Source organism: Bactrocera oleae, chromosome 3 (assembly GCF_042242935.1).
Source record: "Bactrocera oleae isolate idBacOlea1 chromosome 3, idBacOlea1, whole genome shotgun sequence".
In the NCBI taxonomy this organism is placed as follows: Eukaryota; Metazoa; Arthropoda; class Insecta; order Diptera; family Tephritidae; genus Bactrocera; species Bactrocera oleae.
In genome coordinates this window covers 69,802,168-69,821,531 of record NC_091537.1, presented here as the reverse complement: position 1 = coordinate 69,821,531, position 19,364 = coordinate 69,802,168, and the positions used below count along the sequence as shown (strand labels likewise).

The following is a 19,364-nucleotide window of genomic DNA, read 5'->3' as shown; positions in this document are numbered from 1 at the left end:
GGCATGAGGGATTTCGGGTTTTTTCAGTTTGTATATAAATGCAAGGTTTGTGCTGTTTGTGCATATTTTGATAGGTTGGTTAGAAGTTTTCTCTCATAAAAATAACGTTGGCAATCCTTCAAATTTATTTGTACACCTTTGGGCTTCTTTAAATATAGTTGGCAATTTTCTAATATTATTCGGGCATAGTATACGTGTATGAAATAAGAGTGCGCAAAAACTCTGTATAATTTTTGCTTTCTCATAGGAAAATTTATTTAATGTTGTTTAAGAAATGATTTATGTTTGAGTAGATACAGGGTGTCACGGATTCTTGAGGAAATTGTATGATTATTTTAAAAGAATAAGTAAACATGTTTAATTTTTGTTTAGATATTATAACTTATATTTATGTCTCTGGACTTATGATTAAAGAGGGTCAGCTGCATATTGAGCTACTAAAGCTCTTGGTCCTATAATTTGGTGGGGTGTATTTTAAAAAAGCAAACACAACAAATAACCGCAGCTAAATGAAAATGTTTTAAAATAAACATTAAAATTTTTATTGTAATTTTTTTTTGGATTTTTTACTTGAAGCTAAACACAGATTTATGTTTTATAATTAATTTTTTTTAAGGTGACAATGATTAGTCGTAATAATTTAGCAGTTAGTAGTACTTAGTTGTAAAAAAAAATAGTAGCAGCGATAGTAGTAGTAATAGTAGTAGTAGAGTGGTGGATAGTAGCGATAGTACGAGTATGTTTAGTAGACAAAAACGAACGAACATTTAAATTATTTTGGCACAAATTGTATTTTTTGATTATTTAGTTAATTGAAATGCCATTTAGTTATTTTGTTGGGTTGTTTTTGTTTTTGTTTTCGTTACTGGTTTAAGTACTTTTTTTTAGTAATATAAGGTAATAACAACAACAATAACAATAAGTTATAATTTGCGGTAATTGGAAAATGTATTTGAAATTGTTTTGGTAATTGTTTTTTTTTAATTACTTGTATAAGTAAATAAATTTTTGTTTGTAATATTTTTATGTTTGTTAACTATTTACGATAAAAAATGTGAAAAAATTTGCATTTTTAAATGCAATCGCTACCTAACAAGGGGATTGCATCAGATACTTGGGGCAATGTCTCAGCTACAAGGTTGAGAAACACTGTGAGCGATAGAAGAATTGTAACTCCTGTAACAGAAAAAACAAAGACATTGTAGACAAAAAAAGAAGAAGAAAATTATTTTGAACAAACAATAAAGTATACGAGTAGTAAGTAGTATTAAGTAGTAAGTAGTTTAAAAAAATATCAAACTATGTTATGTTAAATTGTGGCGCAAAGCTTTGTTTTAATTTTGTTTTTACTTTTCACTTTTTTTCATAAATAATATTTGCTTTTACATAAATATTATTTAATATTGCGCAACATTTACTTTTCACTGATTTTCATATCAAACTTTGTTGTTTACTTATTTTTTGTTGTAATATTGTGTGCCGTTTTGTTGGTGTTCTGCGTTTTTTCGTACTCCATTGACATTGAAAAAGTGGAAACGTGTTGTTATATATATTTGTTTTAACTTTAAAAATATATTTATTGTTTGAGTGTAAGTGATTTTCCGTTTATAATTTTAGAAAAATTTTTTTTCTATTATTTGCAAAAATTTTCTTTAAACACAAATGCTTGTGTCAAAGTATGGCGACAAATGTCTGACATTCAGCTATAATAAGTTGTGAGTATGTGTGAATATATATATTACTTATGTATGTATGTATGTATGACAGTATGTGATTGTTTGGTTTTCAAATGTTTTCCATACAAAAATAACCAATTAGATGCAATATTAATGACAAAAAAATCGATGAGCTCAAAAAGCCTTTTGAAAGTTTGAAAAACTTTTTTATTTTCATTGCAAAATTATGTTTCAAACATTCCGAATCTTTTAATATTCGTGTGAAGTCCATATGTCGATTAGTGTGAGTAAAGTTTGTCTGGCGATTGAAAGAAAATTGAAAAACGAGTTCGCTTAAAATGTTGTCTTTCCAATCGAATCACGAATGTAGAAGTGTTTTGGGAGTCTACAGGTTGGTTTAAAAGTTGGTTGGTCTCACCAAGAAATAGCAATATTAGCTCCAAAATTTGGAGCGTTTCAAGCAGAATAAAACCGATCTCTTGCGTTGTTTCATAACTATTAACGAGACTTGAATCTACCACCATGGTCCTAAATTGAAACAAGAACGTTTACAGTGGACTGAAGCTGGTTGTTCACCCACGATCAGCAAAGAAGGTTATGGTATCAGTTTTTGGGGATGCAAAAGGAATTTTGTTGATTGATTATCTGCAGAAAGGTAAAACAATCAATTTTGATTATTATTGCAGCCTCTTGGATCAGTTGTATCAAAAAATGCGTGAGAAAAGACCTGGTTTGCAGCAAAAAAAAAATTTTAATCAAGACAATGCACCAGTTCACAAAGGTGTTTTAACAATGAAAAAACTCAACGAATTAAAGTACGAATTGCTTGAGCATCCACTCTTTTCACCAGACTTTGCTTCCAGCGACTATTACCTCTACAGAAACCTGAAACAATTACTTCGTGGAAAGCGTTTTTCGTCGTATGAAGAAGCCGTAGACGGGTATTTTGCGGAGCTTCCGGAAAGTCATCATAGGGATGGCATAAAATTATTGGACGATCATTGGAATAAGAGTATTGAAGTTAAGGGAGACTATATTGAATAAAAAAATATATTTCGTACCAAAACTAGGCTTTTTTCATTTCGAGCGCAGAAACTTTTCAACCAACCTCTACCTTATCACGAACATAAGTATTTCAGTGTCATACAGCCTTCAGTGAAGATCATGAAGTCATCAAAGACTTCCCTCATGTTGTCTTTCCAACTCTGTTAACGACGATAACATCGAAACAGTTAAAGAGACAGTGCTTGAAAATCGTCATGTTGACATCAGAGAGAATAGGATCTCAACTCTTATGTATCGACTCAACACATTTTGGTTAATGTTTTGGGCATGTTGCATGCTGCTAGTTTCGAACCAAAGGAACTGAACATTTTGCAAGAATGACGTCGGTAGAGGTCGCAAAAGAGATGCTTGATAACCTAGCTGAAGATCTTATATTCATTAAAATTATCACTACTGGCGTCGAGCTGGTTTTTGAATATGACCAAAATGATTCGAAACTAAAACAATTAAAACTCGCTGATGGCTATCGCCTCCGCTTATAACAATTGTATGAAAAATTGGAATAAGCGATGGCATGCTTGTATTGGATTAGGATCCTATTTTGAAGACGATAATAAAGATTTGTATTACAATACGTGAAAATGTAGTTTGTTTTGTCAGTCCAAGTCAAATTTGATTAGATGGCTTACAACTTGTGGACCTAATGACGAATCGGTACAATTACTAAGAAAGATACAGAGAGAGTCAGTAGAATATAATATTCTCTCCTCATACTGCTAGTAAACAAAGAAATGTGTTTTAGGGCGGCGAAAACAAATTACTAATCAAAACCTATTTATGGAAGGTTAAAAGAGGAGTTTGATATGTACGAGTTCGTATTGAATGAAACGTACTAATTGAAACGATGAGAAGGGTATTTACAGATGGTTTTAGGCAAGGTAAGACTTTATGGCCTTTTGTAAAGCCAAAAAACTCCTATAGCTGGATCTCATGTTTTCCCAAAATATAAAAAATAAGACCGCACTGTGTTAGAGCTCAAAGTTCACGAACTGAGTGGATCCTTACAGTGTGGCTAGGGATTTGGTAAATCACCAATTACGAGATATTCTTAGTGTCAACATTGTCCATATATAAAGATTCGGCAGAACCTTTCTTACCAAAATTCCGAGGTATTCTAACAGTACTCGATAAGTAGTTAAGTTCAAAATATTTTTTTTCTGGCAACAGCTTGGATTCTAGTTATCGAGAAGTGGATACTGATTGTGATTGTCAAAAAGTGTATGAAGCCTAATAGTTAGTCAGTGGTGGATGCTTTTCGTAAGCTCACGCTGAATTATTGTTTAAACTGTATGTGAAATTCTCTTTATATCCGTCGACAATTTGGGAAGAGAACTTTGCTGGTAAATTTTTTAAGCCGGTATGCTCTTTGTAGACTTTCGGGGTTTGAATTAGCTTGACCTGCAAACGCTTCATTGTTGAACTGATTTTCCACATCTTCTTTTTTCAGATAATCGATTTGAACAACTTAAGTAAAGAATTCGAGATGGGTTTATAAATATACTCATTTAAGATCGAAAAATTAAGTAGTATAAGTACGATACACACCAGAAAAGAAGAGGCTTCGATTTGGCTTTAGAGTTCAATATCAATCAGTGATAAGAGGCTAATTTTTCTTGGATCTATCTTTCTTGCTCGTGGTTAAAAATTGTAAGGAGGAGTTCTCTGTTTCTCTAGGAGGAGTTCTCTGTTTAAGTTATCAATCAAATTTGTCTCCTCAAATATAAAAACTTTAATGATTAAACCACGGACCTAGATCCACGGAATAAAATCCAAAGCACTTCACAATGTCCACATTAAAAATGTAAAATACTTACAAAATGAATATAATTTTCTAAACTTCAACAAAAGTCATTCCAGCAGTGATGCGTTGAAAATCTTAACAACACGTCGAAATGAACTTTTTCTAACTTTTAAAAGGCTTTCGACGCATTACTTCCTACCAACTTGAGTGCGGCGCAGGAAAATGGCATGGGATGCTTCGTCGGTATGGTGTGGTGTGAAAGAATATCTGTTCAGAGGAAGTCAAGTGCAGAGTCGTTAGTGTGTGTTTGTGAATGTGACTGCATACTGGCAGTTGGCTGGTGTAAATGATAGCAGAAATAATCTTATTTGTATTAAGGCTATTTACTCTGGACATACAAAGTTTCAAGTGATCCTATATTTTCAAGAAAAAAAAGGTCAAATACAAGTAGATTTACTAAGTTACGGCGGCGCTAGAATAAAATAACAATACATTGATATTTTGTGCGAAAAAGTTTTTTTAAATTCGATCTGCACGTATACTTGTGATTATTAAAGTTGTACTAAAATAGTTTCAATTTGCTAAGGTATGTATATAACATACTTTACACGCAAAACCTTCTGACAAAAGGTTTTAAAATAACAAATAGATTTCTTTGGAGAGTACTAATCCTCGTCAAGCTTTTACTTCGTTACAGGGAAAAGACACGATATCAGAAACTAAGTAAACGCGACACAATTATTTTGAACAGATTTATCTCTCAGAATCCAATCTAATTACTAGAATACCTAGTACCGTTGAATTTTACAAAAATGAGATCCGAAGAGATCCAAGAGCTCTATACTGGTATCTGTTCTTGCTAGATTTTTGCCAAACAATCGGTGAATGACAGAAGTTTGACAAGGGATGGAACTAATAAGTGGCCTAAAACCGACCGAGAGAAGGATAATCAACATTAGAGCGATCATTTATACCAGTTATAGGCGACTGGATAATTCAAGATCGGCAATAAATTTATGAGCCTTTAATTCTGAGCTGCATGATGTTTTCAAGAAAGGATTGAGCTTGGCTTGTTCGAATTTTATATTTCAGCAAAATAGAAGCAGAAGTATAACGTTTAAGTCCTTAATGTCTCTTTTTTCTGATATTGTTGAAGTATTCATACAAATTTTATGGAAATAAACTAAATGGAACTTTAAGTCAGCTGGAGCTGGCAAAACCTACACACAAGTCATCATTTCCAAGTAAAAGCTCTCAAATTGTCACATGATCTCCGCAGGTATGCCGAGATTTGACTGGCTGACTGTGACTACTCGAGCTCTGCCCTAAAGCTGGCCAAAGTGAGTGCATATACTCAACTTGAATGTTATACTCGATTTCTGGTTGTTGTACTGATTTGCCGGCTTCGACACTTTTAGTCAGGACGTCATACTCACTAGTCCATGGAACTATGCATACTTGCAGCGGCACTTGTATATAAATATATCAGTTTCTACAAAAGCACTTAAATGCAGGCAATTCAATTTCTCACAATGTGCGTCGACCAAGGCGTGGAAATGCATTCCGTTGTTAACACTTGAAAAAAAAATTTCACCTCTCTTCATCGTTGCTGCAACGCTTAGGACTTTCAGGGTAACACCAACAGCTGCCATCACCTTGCTACACAGCTTGCTTTTCTTCCGGTCGAACCCTGCCACTGTGTACAGAAAAATTAAATAGCCAACTATTCATTGCAGCGTTCGTTTCTTCGTCGGTCTTCAAAGCTTTGCAGCGCTCAGCCGTTATAGCGTGCGTCCGATTCAATCGCGTTGCGAAATGAGTACTTCGCAACTTGTCTTTCACGCATTCCCATAGATATTGACTACGTCTATTTGTCTACCGGTGTGTGTTTATCAACCTTTTACCTTCAGTCGTTGTAGCCACGTGCTGCATCATTCCTCTTGGCTTGCATTTACACCATTTTGCACTTCATTTTCAACACTGTGTTTTTTGTTTTTTTTTTTAGTTTTGAACCAACAGAACTGACGCTGAGTGGCCGTCATTTCAGTGCCTCTACAATATCCCTTGTGTGATGGATAGAGTTCATTTCTTTTCACAGACACAGTCTGCAGGGATTTCGTTGTCTGCCATCGAGTCAGTTATCTAGCTGCGGAAGTGGGGTAAACATTTCACTTCGGTTACATACTTAAGTGTAGATATGTAGGTAACGGAAATGGTATTCAGCGTCTGACCCATTTGTGTCGATACGGAAATATACCTGAAGTTGTCTATTTTTGGTGCTTTGACTTATGGAGTAATCAAATTGTGCGCTTTAAGCGAGTGTGGTGTAGTCGAACACATGAGCGGCAATCTAAGGAATGGCAGAACTCTGCACATATGAGTTCAAATTGTAGCATGCTTGCCATAATCCCCAGATCGGTAGACTTTCAACTTTTATGCAGTTTCAAGCTGAGTTGCGTTGAATGCATCCATAGAAATCCATTTTGATTGAGAGTTAGTTTTACATTGATTCCGAGGAGCTATGAAGTCAATAAAGAAGCTCGTCAACGCAGAGTTCTTTTTATTGCAGCATTTTTATAAAAGTGAAAAATACTTGCAGAATCCTTCTTAAATCTATCTATATACCAACTAACAATCTCAAAAAACAGCCGATAGAATCGTTTAACACCTCGTTTTCGCTTTTATTCATGATGAGTTTAGAATATCAGGATAATCGATTTTTCATTTCGCTCACTCAATGTATTAAGTTGAAGAATTTTTGCATACTGTACAGACGAATATCGTCCGCATAATCCAAATCTTCAAGGTAAACTTCAAATATGCCTCCACTCAACAAGCTTGTCGCATCACCAGATTCAAAACAAAGTTAAATAATACAACTATTTTAAGAGGTAGTTTATTTTTTCAAGAATTCTTTTACATGCTATGGCTCCCTCCCCATCTCGTTTAAAAGTGTCGAACGCTTTCTTAAAATCGAAAAGGCACAGATAGAAAGGAGTGCGCCACTCTACCGACTGCTCTACAATCACTTGCTCCTGCATTAACGAGTCAGTACTTTTTCACTTTTGTGGATAATATGATATATTATTTTATTCACCGTAAACGCAGTGTTATTCTTCTCCAATTTTTAAATTTGGAAATATTTCTCTTCTTTGGAAAAAGAGTAATAACACTTGTCTGGTATCTTTTCTGAAGCCCTTTTATGTGTGTATCTTTTCGTAAGAAAAGCAATAAGTGAGAACAATCTTTCAAAATAACGCTTTAAGATGTTAATTTTCGTCTTCACCTTCTAGCGGTTATTTTGGTCTTAAACGAGGTGTTTGTCAATTGTCGCCGTTGATTCGTATTTTACGGGCACCTTTAAAATTTTGATCCATGATAAATATTCAACATACTTCATAACATAGATGCCACGTACGTCTTCTTCTAAATTAGGCAAAGAATATTTACATGTGTTTCAGCTTTCCGTAAGAGTTCAGTTTAACCGATTTTCAGGATTATAGAAATATGCCATAAGAATAATGTGTGCGTGACTTTCCTCACTATGCAAAACTTGTATGTTACTCTTGAAATTAATATTAACCATATATGTAGTTTACTTTTAATAGTTCTTTTTAAAATTATTTTTCGGAAAATAGTTATGTTTGTCATTATTTCAGGGAGCTTTTTCGGCAGACGACATAGTCGAGAAAGATTTCGAATTAGGAAGGCTGGTGGTTTCACGATATGGTTAGATAGAATTACGATAAAAGTAAAAGCCTTTAGAACAACAGCTAATGCTAAAACCTATAGCACTGTTTTTGAAGAAAGGCTTTGTTGTAGTTTTACCAACAATTTCACAGCAGAAATCGTTCTAAAAATTAATAGAATGAAATTGGGTACTCATAGATTGGCTGAGGCGGAATGCAAACCTTCGACGTTATTCATGCTAAGTATTAATACATATTTACTCAAGGAATCAATAAAATCTCTTCAATTAAGCAAGGATGGAAGTAGATCCGCTTGCTACCGATCTCTATCTATTGGCCATTCATCTATTCGGTACTAAAATTAATAAAATAAGTTTGCCTCGGCATTATTATTTTAAACTCTACTTTATTTAGGGATCATAAAACAGAAAGTCTTACTACTATCTATGAATCGGTATTTTGTCTAGTCTTTGGAAATATTTTCTGATCCGGGATACCAATAAGTGGCTCATGCAAAGTTCAAACTGAATTAAAACATTTTCAACTTTTGGTGACTCAAAAAAAAACCTGATATAAATTTCTGGCACTTGAAAGAAGAGACATTAATTTGTCTTTTCAAATTATCCTCAAATCAAAACCTAAGCAACGAAAAACCATAGACTATGAATCTTAAGCATAATACTATATTTGGGTATTAGCACTTGTATATTTGAGTAGTAAAAGGGGTACATTGGGTATGAAAGGAAATCGTATTTTTGGCGGCAGTAGTTGGTCGGAAGTAATTTTTGCTTTTGAGTTTTGATAAATGGCATAATATGAACGACATTATGATGTTCGCATATTATGTGGAGTTGCAACTCTACCATCTTGAATACGAGTTTAAGGCTAAGTGAGTTTTTTTTGAAATAGTATGCTCTTAAAAAACTTATTCTTATATTTAAATTGAAAAATAGTCAAAAATCAATATTAAATATTGTACAATGCGAAAATTACAGTTACATAAATGTGTCAAAGCGTTGTTTTTGTAAACAACTACTTTTGACTTTTTTATTCAATGTTATTTAAAAAAATATTTTCATTTAAATTTTATATACAGTGGTTTTTTAAAGTATTGAAATGTTAATTTGTTTTTAATTTCACATTTTAATTTACTGAGTTTAGTTTAAATTGAACTTTATTTAGTTAAAACATAATTTTTTGCTTAGTTTTTTTTTTTAAATTTTTTATTTAATTGGCAGTTTAAAGTAATCAGCTTTAATATAAGAGAGCGTGAAATCAAAATTTTTAGTAATTTATTTTAATGGTAGGTGCATTCATTTGATTTTTTAGTATTTTTTTTGGAAATTTTGCAAAAAAAAATTTCCATGGAAATCAAAATGAAATTAAAAATATTTTTTTTGTTTTATGTTCTATAAAATTTTGAGTGTATGTATTACTTTTTTATAAACTCAGAATGTGATTATATTTTGGTATTAAATGGTTGTTTTCATAATATTTAGCTGTGATTTTGTGTTTTGCGGTGAATTTGCATAAATTATTTTCTGTATTTTTTTCTTATTATATTTTCGGCTGGTGCGTTTGAGGTAAATCTGTGTTATCATTTGTGGTGTGCTTATTAGGAGAGTTGCAGAGTGTTAGATTTATTTGACGACGTGAAGAATTAGACTTTCTTTATTTCATGTATGTATTTCATTGTACTTACGCATAGTTTTGGTAAATTTTTGACTTGTTTCGGATATATTTTGTAGGTTTTAAGTATTTTGTATAAATATATACTATTTGTGTAAAAAATATATATTGTGTTAATAATTAGGGATCTTATCAAACAGGTAACAGCCGTCTTCGATTTGCCATGCCTTCGAGAGTGCCGAAACGAACCAGTAATTATAAAAAGTATAGGCGATTACCATAATCGAATCACCTTAATAGTATATCGACATGCCCTCCTGTATTGTTTTTAACTCTGAATCTTTATAGTTGCTTTCAATTTTGCGAGAAGGGATAATTTTTAAACATAGTAACAAATCGAAAACGGCTATCATATCTGGCTCCATGATAGTAATTTTGTTGTACAGACAAAAAGAAGTGCTGTTATAAAATTTTTCGTTTATATCATGATGTTTTCACCTCAAGATTTTGAAAATTCTTTCATCAAATAAATTCTAAATTTAAAGAAAATCTCTTATTTATATGCTTTTTAAGTAGCCACTAAAATTGCTATTAGTTTTTAAAAAATATGTAATATACGCATATATTCACTTTTTTTATAACTTAGCCTTTACAATAGAATATCGAAGTGATTTTACGAAAAAGTGTGATATCTCTATCTAACGTACATGAAATCAAATCGATCTTGCGGTAGATAAGAATATTACGCTTGCAGAAGCGCAACAACTTCTATAGTCGAACAAATAACGGGTGATACTTTTACACAAAGGTAGTGTTTAGGTGGTTAGCATGAAAAGCCAATGCTTATTAATAGTGACCATAGGACCCGTATAGAGTCAGATTTTAAGAAGTATTCCTTTAGTAGAAGGCGCTCAAAAAGCCACGCTCGCTAAGAATTTAAAACGTGTCCAAAGAGCGGCTCTCATTGCATCTACGGTGCATTAACCATGACATGACATTCCATTCTCCATATAGTACCCGTGGACACAGCCAGCCATCGGACTCGTTTGGGTGTTTGGCTATAGCAGAATCCACTGAACTACTACAGTTATACCTCCGTCCAAACAGAAGAGATAGGCGAAACTGATATTAGCCGTCTCAAGAAATTTGTGGTATGCTCAAAGTACTTTGTCGTATTATGAGGTATTTCACGATTAATATACATTGTTTTAGACAGTGGATCGGCGTTCTCCAAGTGAGATACCTGCGATTGTAACAAGATCGACCTTTTAACATAATCTAATCTACCCCTGACTATTATCAAATATTTTTCAGGTTAGAATACGCATATAAATTCAGATTTTGTTTCTATTGTATATATCACAATAGTCCTAAAACATATCGGATTTCATTTATGAAATTTAAATTTAATTTCTCCATCTCTTTTATATTGAGTTTATATTAATTTTTATTTAATTATGATTAGTTTCAAAACCTTTCTATATTTGACTATGTTGAACATATTTAAATTTTTTTTCTTAATAGCAGCATTTCTCTTTATCCCAGTATCACATTTGGGGGTTATATTTTTATGTATAATTTTAAAATTAGTAAGAAATATAAAATTTTATTATAATTTCATTTATATAATTTTTATCAGTAACACAGAAGAGCACTTGTAAGCCTGTATACCTACCAACGCAGCTTTTTCTAAACTCAACACGAACACATTTTCAGGTTAAGTTTTCTTTAAAAAATGCGTAGCGACGATGAGTAATGACATTTAATGTGCGCATGAGTTAAGGAATGAAAGTATATTTTCCAAAAAACATGAGCGTGGTTGAAAATTAATTCAAAACAATAAAAATTATTTTAATTTTTATTACAGTTTTACATTATATAAGTAAATATATTATATATTATAGAGAAATGACTTTTTGCCAGTTACACATCACGCTCATATTTTCGAAATCTCAGTATTATCATATTTAATTAAAAAATATTTGATTTGTTGTAGTTTATTTCAACGTGTACACTTTTTTTAGGCAAATTTTCATTGTCTTTGAATATTTTTAACGTATTTGTAGTTACTTTCCTCAATCATTACCAAGTATCAAATGACACACAACTTTATTTATAAGATCGCACGGATTTTCAGCTAAAAACGTTATATGAATATATTTTGAATTTTTAAAATACCATTCATGAGTAAAATAAGCATTTTCGGTAGAATATATGTATATAGTACTATATGTAAATGTCAATACGGATATGTATATATATACAAACGCGATAACTTTTCTTTTATTTGATCTCATGAGATTTGAGACAGATGAAAGCGCAAGATTTACACAAAATGAACTCGATAACTGTGTAGACATGTACGATTATTTTTGTTGTACTAGTTAGTTTCTGAATGTCAAAGGCGTTTATATACAAGTTGCAAGCTAACGGTGAAAGTTTTTTAGCTGACAGATTTTTCATTGTTCACTGATATGTTGTTGTTGTAATTTATTTGCTGTTTTTTTGGTAAATATTTTACGTTGTTGTTGTATATTTTTGTAACTAGTTTATACTGTTTCGTTTTCGATTTTTTGTTTTGCATATTTTGAATGATTGAAGGCTGGTAGCGAAATTAAGGTTTTTTTGTTGGATTCTGTTTAATTCGCTTTTAAATAAATATTTACAACTTGCTTTTTTTGGTTTTTAGTGGGGTTATGTTGTGCCAAAGGTTTATTCGCATTCTAGAATTGGACTTTGTAACTGAATATGCACCTAATTGAAAAATTATTTGATAAAAAAATTAATTAATTAATTAGAGGAAATTATGTATTTACATTCTCAATATGTATAGGGTGTTACGAAAATCATAAAATTGTAATAAAATTTAAAGCACAAAATTATAAATTATTGAACAATTTTAGTGGTCAATTTGTTGTTTTTGATTTCAAAATTGTTTTTGAAAATCTACTTTTTTATTGGTTTGGTATATTTAACTCTATATGATTTTTTTCCAATTTTTATTGAAAACAACTACATATTCACGATTTTTTTTGTATCTATAGAAAAATTATTCTCACAGCGATCCAATATTCGATTTACAATTATTAAGGTGGAGTAAATTTGTCAACGGTTAGATTGGCTCTCATGACTTTTTTATAATTTTTTTTATCTTGTCCAAGTGGCCGCCGCGAGCTATTGTGCGGAGCTGGATCTCCGGCTACCCTTCAAGCTATTCCAGCAGCTTGCTTTGCAGTATATTTTAGGTAGAAGTCACGAAAGCTGCTGAGATAGCTAACAAAGCAGGAAATGACGTTAAGAATATTAATATATACTTCGATAGCCAAGCGGCAATTAAAACAATAATCTCACATCGCATTTTGTCAGAAAATGTCCTTAGTAGCAGTAGATATACTGGGTTCCAAGCCAAAAAGACGTCCCGGGAAACGAAATAGCTGATGAGTTTGCCAATAGTGTTATTCGCTTGATTACCGAACTAGCTCAGGAAATACTCAAGTCGTTAAAAACGATACACAGCGCAATTTCCGAAAGGACTGATCGACGGATCAGGGTGATATGGAATGTCTTAAGGGCGTGCAGGATCGCCAAGATTATGTCCAAGGGAACGGTTGGAAACCACGAAAGCTTTCTACTCATACGGTCTCGAAAAGACTTCAGGACGACCTATTCATAGGTCACATCTTACTGACATCACATGCGAGCGGGCATTATTAACGATGACACAAGTAGAAAGTACAGAAAAGTAGGCATGAGAGGGATGCTGGAGCACCTCCCCTGCTTATGTTCGGCTTTGCAGTTCAAGATACTGTAGGAAATATCAGTATTAGATATCAAGTCTTTAGTAAACTTCGCAAAAAGCGTTGAAGTCCTGCACCACGTATACTTCAGCTCGTATTAATAATAAACTTCCATTTGGCGTTTCAGAAACCTGTAGGTATATGTATGGCGTGAAAGCCAACCACTTTAACCTAACGTAAATTAACTATTTATCTTGACCTAGTTTACCTGGTAACTAGAAATCCTTTTCTGTCGAAAAAGTAACTGTTAAGTTGAGCCTCTTCGACAAACCTTTTTAAATACGTGTCCAGTCTTTACCAGGCGAGGCATGGACGACCGTTATTGAAGCGCCTTTCATTAAAAGGTGTTCTTTATATAAATTGCAATAAAATAGTGTTCAAGGCTTAGTATCTGATTTATGTAGATATGAAACGACCATTTTAAAAAAACATTGTAAAAGTATCTGTTCGGACTATGGGTCCAATACGCTTAAGTAGAATTGTGTTGGATTCAAGACGCTTTACCGACCTATGCGAGGAATGCTGCATGAGTCCATTGAAGCTATCCCAGCCGAGGATTATAACAAGTGCTTGTTTTAAAATAAGCCTATTTTTGAAAAGATAATAAAGATTCATTTCAAACTTCTTGACTGCTGTAGCGGTTTTCAAGCCGAGGTTGCTGCCATTAAGGTAATGGTAGATTTACTGCTCCAGAGTGTAGCTTCCTTCAGAGAAGTGTCTGTCCACTCTCATAGAAATGTGACGATACTAGCCTCGAACTTACTAACCGGGCGTTCAAGGTTGATTAATTAGTGCCTAATCTCGTTAACAATGGCACAGAATGACTTTGTGATAAGATTATTATGGGTGCTAGGCTACAGCGCAATCTCAGGCAACTGCAAAGCTGACGAGCTAGCAAGGAAAGGCATCCTAGCACTGCTATCCGTAAAATGCAAACGGGTCGGTGCTCGTCTCACTTCGTGCGTTTTAATACTGCATAGCTCGGCTTTGCGGGAGCTTAGTCAGTGCTAGGCCCTCGTTTTTTTGCAATTTCGCAAGTTTATTCGCAAGTGATCCAATAAATCTTGTTTTTTCTGCTTAATTAATCAAAATATCTTTACTTTTTAGTGGGTTCAACCTACCAATTTAGAAAATTAGTAAAGGTTGTCCACATAAATCAAATTCTGACTTCAATATTTACACATAATCAACAAATCGACTACTTAAATTGTCAATGTTAATAAGTAAATGTAGAATCGCTTATTGTCACTAGCAACTAAAACAGTGAAAGAAATACAACAAATTCAAGCAATCTAAGTCTTCTGTTTCTTCATCATCATCATCTTCTTTATTCATGACTTTCATACATTCATTCATCATCGGTAAGAAAGGGATTCATCTGTCATATTAATCACAATAACAAATCAAAATGCAATAAAAAAGTGTCGTGGCGTTAATAGTAAAACACTTCATTGAGCAGAAAGGATATAAATGAATAAATACAAATGAATAAAACATAAATAAAAGCTACGAGTAAATTGCTGTTAAATATGCACTTTGGCGTTTCTTCAGTTGTGTTTTGCTTTGGTGTACAATATTAGAATTTTGCTTGCTAATATTTGGGTTATACATAAGCGGGATTGTTGTTGTTGTTTTTGCTTTTGTTTGTAATTGCATATCTCTCTTGCACTGGAAGTGTTTGGTTGTGCTGACGACATCTTGCATTACACGAAGTATGTAACGTATAAATAAATACTTAGAATAATTGACACATAACTGTGTTTGTCAAGGAACACAAAAAGTACTCGTGGAAGACAGACAGACAATAAATGAAAGACATATATATGTATATAAATAGCTGAAAATTGATAGCAGTGTTGAGAATCTGTTGTTGTTGTGGTCATCAATAAGAGTCTTGCAATTTGTGAGTGTGTGTTGGGGGTGCTTAAGTGGTAGCTTCCCGGAACGCTTTATGGATTACTTGTACAATGTTAGTGTATAGGGTTTCAGTTTGTGTGAGCATGTGGTGATAATATTACCAATTATTATTATTATTTATATATTAATAACAAATTTTCTGTTATTACTTTTTATAATTTTTGATCCATTGTTCGTTCGAATATTCAAAGCAAGTGTTTTATTTTCGATGTTAAAACTAAGGAAACGATTATTTTTTTATTGAATTTAGTGTAATTTTATTACACTGTAGAACTCTTGTCTGGGTATTAAACCAATAAAAAAAAATTGTTTTGAAATTTCCTAAGATCCGATATTGATCGCTTGTAGCATCTCTCATATAAGCTTGACAGAAAAATATAGCACTCAAATAAGAGAAAAACGTGGATTATGGATCCATATTTTTACTTCTCTGGTAACTTACGTACTATCATTAGTGATGTTCTCAATGAGCTCAATTTCGAACCTCGAAGGCTCATATTTCAATTTTGGAACTTAACTACAAGTAATACAGACATTGCTTTTTTTACTTATGACTCAATCATTCGAAAAACATTAGTTCGGTCTAATACCCAGTGAAGTTGATTTTGCCGAACAGTGATGAATACTGGACATATCTATCAAAACGATAATTCTTACCATAAATCTTGGCGATACTAAGAAATAAGAAGACGCCCACACTACACCGAAGCTATAATATCCTTCACAGGCTCATTTCTTATAATATAAAAAGATCTTTATCTTGATTTTATACGGTCAGTTTCTATGTAGTAGTAGATGAAACCCCAATTTTATTTAAGTTGAAAAGTTTGATTTTGTTACACAACATATTATATCTATGTATGTGTCATTGATTGTCATTGCCGATTAATCGATTATAGCCACCTTTTGACTTTTCGATACAGTTTTTGTACAGGGTGGCTCACGAATTATGCTACCAAAATAAACCGTAATCACTTTTTCTCTGTGTGAGTATCGACTGTTTTTTTAATAATGAATGCTTGAGATACTGAAAAGAGGGTTTGAATAGTGCAGCGGAACCATGCTTTGCTGTCTGTCATTTCCGTTCAAAGGGAATTCAACGGGATTTTGGCGGCACTCCCACGAGTAGATGGCCGAATCTGGAAGTATCGCAAGAAGACCATACCATGGAGACCTGTATGTTCGTGTTCAAGAAACAATCGCGGCTGTTGCATCGGCAATTCAGGCAAATCCAAGAGTTTCGACTCGCAACTTATCGGCGAAACCTGGAGTTAGTAGACGGTCATTACAACGGATAATTCATGATATATAATATACAATGACTTAAATCTGTTTCCGTACAAAGTTCAAATAACAAACCGGTAAAACCCTCTAGATTTGTCCATTCGCCTGAAATTTTGCTAAAAAATTATTGAAACGACCGAAGAAGACGATAACTGTGTAGCGTTTGGTTCCAGCCAGACGGAGCAACTGCACACATAGCGGAGCTCCAACGAAAATTTGAAAACAACTTAATATTAAGAAACTCCACTTTCTACTGGCCCCCAAGGTCACCTGACCTGACTGCACTAGACTTTTAAGCATAGCTCCTATCGCGGGGTTTGAGCGCGGCGACCAAATTAAGATATTCCGTAACGGAAATAAACCTTACACGATCACAAAGTATGCGCAAAATCTTTGCATGGTTTTAGGCGTATTTTCGCATATCTCAAGCGAAACATATCAATTGAAGAGTACGGTGATTCAAAACTAATATACATTTACAATTTTTTAATGGCAAATAAAAATATGGAGATTAATTAATAACAAATAAATTATCCAATATTCGGGTTCATAATATTAGTAACATTATTATTAATTTGGTAAATAGCTACCCCACCTTTTGAAAGAGTGTCTCGTTTGAATTGAACAATACAATTGAAATTATATATTTCAATCGGATTATCTATAGTAAAAAATTTCCACTTTTCTTGGCTGGCGATTACAACTGATATAATATCAGAGTGGAATAATGATATACAAGAATCCACAACAAAATGTGGGACCAGAGATAAAGTTTCAATGATAAAATTTCTTGAATAACCTACGTGTATTATAAGATTATAAAAATATATTTTAAATAATATTAATTTCTCTTCTTTATTCAATAAGAGAGAAAAATTTGTTTACTTATTAAAGAAAGTAAAATTTGCTATACAATAAAAATAAATGTAAATTAATGTAACGCATTGATTAAAAAAAAAGTTATTACGGTTTATTTTTGTAGCACCCTGTAGTAGAACTGGTCTTTTGCTTCAAAACAGACCTCAGTTTCGGCGATAACCTCTACATTACAGTTTATGTAATATTGCCTGCGTTTTCATTGATTTGTGAAACGATGTATTGGCTTAATAAGACGAAACTTTCTCCTTCTTCAAATGAAACCAATTTTCCACAATTACGTCATTCACATGTAAAGCGCTATACAATTTTAAAGAATAGAACTAACTTCCAAACATGGACTCAATTATTTCAAATTTCTCATAGAAACTATTCCACCCTTGGCATATCTGGATGTTTTTATAAAATCATTATTGACTTTTGTGTGTTCGACATACTGTTCCTCGACTACGATTTCATAAGAACATGTCATAAAACGGTAATTTAAGTATTATAGCATTATCAGTTGTCTCAAGCCATTAAAATTCCATTGTCTCAGAATTCGTTTTGCTTGACCAGCTAACGCAAATGGTATTACGCGGCATCACTAACATAGTTGAGTTCATTAATGGGTCTTTACTCCTGACGTCTCCGGATATTTCACCTTCAGAAATTTGGAAAAGTGGAATTTGCAGAATACAGGTCAAGTACGGGGAATGTTGAGACGCTTAAACTTAGCCTTTGTGAATATATAGCCTTTAGCTGATTTTCCAATTAAAAAAAAATTGAACAGCTAGGAAAAAGCTTAAAAATTTCATCACATGTAATGAATTGATAAATAGTGCTCAGTTGGGCTTCACTTGGAACTAATTTCGTTCTTAGAGTTTTAGCTAGTCTAGAGCTATAACAGATGTCTAAATCTGACAATTTATTCAGGGCCATGGAAATTACTGAGGCCGATCGTAATGTAAGCACTGCTTCGATTGCTCAGGAGGTAAACTCGCTTGGAACCATTTAAATAAGGCTGGATATAAAAAGAAGCTCGATGTAGTCGAAAGTGCCACACGATTTAACATAAAAAAATCTTATGGACCAAATTTTCATCGGTGAATTGCTGCTAAATCGATCCATGTCTGAAGCGATCACCGGTGATGAAAAGTGGGTCACTTACGACAACGTCAAGCGAACATCAACATGAGCTGATGTAACTACAGGGAGCTGGCGCAAACGGTGGCCAAACCAAGTATTGACGGTCAGAATGGTTTTGCTATGTATTTGATGAGATTATCAAGGCCAACCTAATAGTTTGCCTTTCTGTATGACGAAAGATATTGCTTATGCAAAATTCGCCTGTGAAAATCGATTGTCCCATTTTTGTACCAATAGGGACGAGGGTTTCTATGAGCTCGGCATTACTTAATTACCTTTAAAATTCGAAAAATTATAGAAGAAAATGGTGTATATTCTATTCAATAGTCGATAAATCAATAAATCGTGCTTAACTTAAGCGTAATCCATTGTATTTTAAATGTAAAATATTCGTAAAAAACTATATATTTCATATTTTCTTTTCATAATAATTGATATTATAACCACATTGTTAGTTTTTCCTTTGTGTACTGTATGTTAATGAGAATCTACACCAAGAGCACACATCATAAGAGAAAAAATTAAAAAAAAAATGCACTAAAAGGAGACAAAAAAATATCAC

The 19,364-nt window shown here is 33.1% G+C and overlaps 1 protein-coding gene across 1 annotated transcript in view; it reads right to left on the bottom strand.

Moving 5' to 3' along the window:
• nAChRalpha6 (nicotinic acetylcholine receptor alpha6) overlaps positions 1-19,364 on the bottom strand; it is a 488,939-nt gene that overhangs the window by 24,037 nt on the left and 445,538 nt on the right. The window contains exon 9 of the mRNA XM_070106803.1: positions 1,090-1,176. Coding sequence (XP_069962904.1) covers positions 1,090-1,176 — 87 coding nt within the window. The remainder of the gene's footprint in view (positions 1-1,089; positions 1,177-19,364) is intronic.